This window comes from Geosmithia morbida, assembly GCF_012550715.1.
Source record: "Geosmithia morbida isolate 1262 chromosome Unknown scaffold_50, whole genome shotgun sequence".
NCBI lineage: Eukaryota > Fungi > Ascomycota > Sordariomycetes > Hypocreales > Bionectriaceae > Geosmithia > Geosmithia morbida.
In genome coordinates this window covers 1-3572 of record NW_023336236.1, presented here as the reverse complement: position 1 = coordinate 3572, position 3572 = coordinate 1, and the positions used below count along the sequence as shown (strand labels likewise).

At 56.4% G+C, this 3572-nt stretch overlaps 1 protein-coding gene across 1 annotated transcript; it reads left to right on the top strand.

The window, feature by feature from the left end:
* Positions 1-316: 316 nt before the first annotated feature.
* On the top strand, positions 317-2247 carry GMORB2_6471 (25S rRNA (cytosine2278-C5)-methyltransferase; the record flags this gene model as incomplete). The annotated part of the gene is made up of 3 exons (XM_035468441.1): positions 317-517; positions 610-2053; positions 2096-2247. 3 exons carry the CDS (start codon positions 317-319, stop codon positions 2245-2247), a joined length of 1797 nt encoding a protein of 598 aa, XP_035317880.1.
* Between the last annotated feature and the right edge of the window lie 1325 nt (positions 2248-3572).

The window sequence follows — 3572 nt, the reverse complement described above, 5'->3', positions numbered from 1 at the left end:
CCCCCCCCCCAATTCGGGGTCCACGCCTACCGTTCTTTTTTTTTTTTTTTTTTTTTCCCTTCACCTTTTTTTCCCCCTTCTAAGCAGCCCATCACATGCGGCATTGGCCACGACCTCAACTCCCTCACCCGTTCTTCATTTGTGTATGCTGTAGAGAGGTGCCGCCGTCCACACATCTTGACAATCAAGTGCGCATGGGAGTTGGGGATCTACGTCGGCGATTTACTTCCGATTTACTTCCCTCCATCTCACCTTTTTATTTTCTTTTTCTTTTTTTTAAGGTGTCGTTGTCGTTGTTGTCGCTGTTGTCGTGCGGATGTCTCTGTACCACGAGGCAGCAGAGCTGCTGCAGGCATCGCCGTCAGAAGGCGGCAGTCTCAAAGCCCGCGTGTTTGGGAAGAAGGACCTCAAATCTCCTCCCGGGCAGCTATACGCTCTAGTGCTGGAGACATGCAAATGGAGTTCTGTTCTCAAGGAGGTGGTGGACCGGGCTGGGATTCTCAAACTCGAGCGCAAGGTGAGTCGGCCAAGATCAAAGCCATACGGGAGATTGTGAACGGTTCCATACCATAGGCAGGTTGACTGATGCGACAGGAAAACAAAAACCAGCTCACGCCGGCGCTCTCGATACTGCTAGCGCATGACCTGCTGCTAGCCAAGGGCGGCGTTGCACTCCCCCAGAGCCACGGACTCAGGCAGAGCATAGAGAGACACAAGGGCAGGCTCAGCTCGGAGCTGACCCTGGCGCGTATACGTCGCAAGCTGCCGACGACGGAAGCCCTGCGAGAGCAGGTCGAGAAGGCAGCCGTGGGCGACGGGGCCGGCTACCCGCGCTGGGTGCGCGTCAATGCGCTCAAGAGCAGCGTGGAGGAGCAGCTGGAAACGACCTTTTCCCGCTACGACCGGGCCGCCGACCTGGATCAGGTGACGGCGTCGACAAAGGCGACAGGGAAGGCTGTCTACATAGACCCCCACGTCCCTGGCCTGCTGGCCGTCACGCAGGGGACGGACCTGAGCAGGACGGAGGCCTACACGTCCGGCAAGATCATCCTGCAGGACAAGGCATCATGCTTCCCCGCATACCTTCTCGACCCGCAGCCCGAAGACGGCGACGTGATAGACGCCTGCGCTGCACCCGGGAACAAGACGACGCACCTGGCCGCCATCCTGCGCCAGCACCAGCCCGAGTTTGAGAGCCCCGCGCAGACAATCTACGCCTTCGAGAAGGATGCGCGCAGGGCCAAGACGCTGGACAGGATGGTCAGGATCGCCGGATCGAGGGAGACGACGCGCATAGGTCCCGGGCAGGACTTCCTCCAGGTGGACCCCCGCGACGGCAGGTACGAGGGCGTGGGTGCGCTGCTCCTGGACCCGAGCTGCTCGGGGAGCGGCATCGTGGGCCGGGACTCGATGCCGGAGCTCCACCTGCCCGGCACGGCGAATGCTACGGCCGATGGTGACGACGACGGCAAGGGCGGAAGAGGCTCGGCCAGGAACCCACGCAAGAGAGAGCGCGACCAGGCCGGCGGGAAGGAGGAGGAGGCGGAGAAGAAGGTCATGGTGGACGACGACGGCAACGAGACGGTGGTGCAGTCGGACAAGGATCTCAAGGCGCGTCTCAGGGCACTGTCGGGCTTCCAGCTCACGCTGCTGCTGCACGCCTTCCTCTTCCCCGGGGCCAGGAAGGTGACGTACTCGACGTGCTCGGTGCACGCGGAGGAGAACGAGCACGTGGTGATGGCGGCGCTGACATCGGAGGCCGCACGGGCTCGCGGATGGCGCATCCTCACCCGGCCAGCCCAGGTCGCCGGCATGAGGGACTGGCCGGTGCGCGGTCTCCCAGAGGAGTGCGGCGGCGATCGAGACGTGTCGGAGGGGTGCATACGCTCCTACAAGGGTGACGGACGGGGGGTCATGGGCTTCTTCGTCGCAGGATTCGTGAGGGATGGTAGATCCGGCGATGGGCATGGGCATGGGCAGCAGAAGCAGCCGGAGGAGGAGGAGTCGCCGTACGTGCAGAATGATGACGGCAGCATCGTGCGGGACGTGACAGGTATGCCGGTCCTCCGGTCGACGGGACTACCCGTGTCTCTAGAACCGCGCGAAGGGGCGGTCAGCAGCGGTCACGACATTGACGTAAGTAGCGGCGATGCAAGCGACGACGAGGAGGACGGGGAGGACGGGGAGGACGAGGAGGACGGGGAGGACGGGGAGGATGAGGACGAATGGGGCGGGATTGATGACTAGGCCATGGACTGGTAATCCGTCCGTACATGCACGGGGCACCGAGGCGATGGACTCGAAACCCGAGGCGCGGGCAATGTCGGGGTGGCAAGTTTAGCTTACAGGGTTGGAAGGATCGAAATGATGCTTATGTAAAAATAGAATAAGGGAAGGGATCAAGGACCTTGCCATAGTGACGATCGAATACGACGTCGATACGGCCAAGGGCTACGTGCACTCGTCGTAGGCATTGATTGCTTTCGTGTTGACGAGTTTACTATTGATTCTACTGTTAGTACTATTGTTACGACTACTGCTACTACTACTACTACTATCATCATCATCATCATCATCATTATTATTACGTTTACTACGAGTGTTACTACGAGTACTAATATTGATACCATCACTACCACTTCTACTCAGTAATATTGCGACGAGTATCGGCATGACACAGGAGACGGTCACGCCACGATGATGCCTGCTTTGACGCACGGACCTACGAATACGGCGGTGACACTAACAAACAGGTAGAGGGAGTCAGGTACGGATACTACGTGTACGGGGTGATACGGGCCAGGAGGAAGGGAAGGGGACGACGAATGAGACGGTGCAGGTGGATGCCATCAAGCGAGGAACCAAAAAATCCATAATACTACGAGCGCAGATTACGGATTACGGAGGACAGATTTACGGAGTATCACTACATACATACGTATATTCTGACCACGGCATTATCAATAATACTACACCGGCAGAGCTGTAGGGCGAGGCAGAGAACGGTGCGGGACGGGATCCGGCGGTCGAGGCGGAATCCCGAAATCCGATCGAGATCTCCACCTGCATGGTTACTCTAGAGACTAAACGAGAGCCCCGCGGTCTGTCTTATTTTTTTTTTTATGAAAAAAAAAAAATTAAAAAAAATTTTTATGCTGCTGTTCTCTTCTCGTCTTTCTACTTTTGGTCTCCCCCCCCTCTTCCCCTGCTCCCCTGCTCCTTGCTGTGGTTGAAGCCCGGTCGGCCATGACGGAGTAGCGTAAGCTGACGCTGATTGAAACCCGCAATGGGAACCGAGGTTGATGTGATTCCACCTTGTAGTCGTATCATTTTCATGGAGGGTTTTTATTATCACTTTTACATTCCATCTTTACTATTAAAAAAAAGTAGCGGTATTCAATTTCTATAATCATGTTATTGTAGGAAGATGGAATTATTGAAGAGAAGAAGAAGAAGAAGAAAATGAAAAGAAGAACTCCCCCCCCCCCCCCGTCATACTCTTTTACTGGTCTTTCCCTTGAATGAAAAAATAACATTATGACGATAAATGTTACCCTGTCGCCTCACGGATC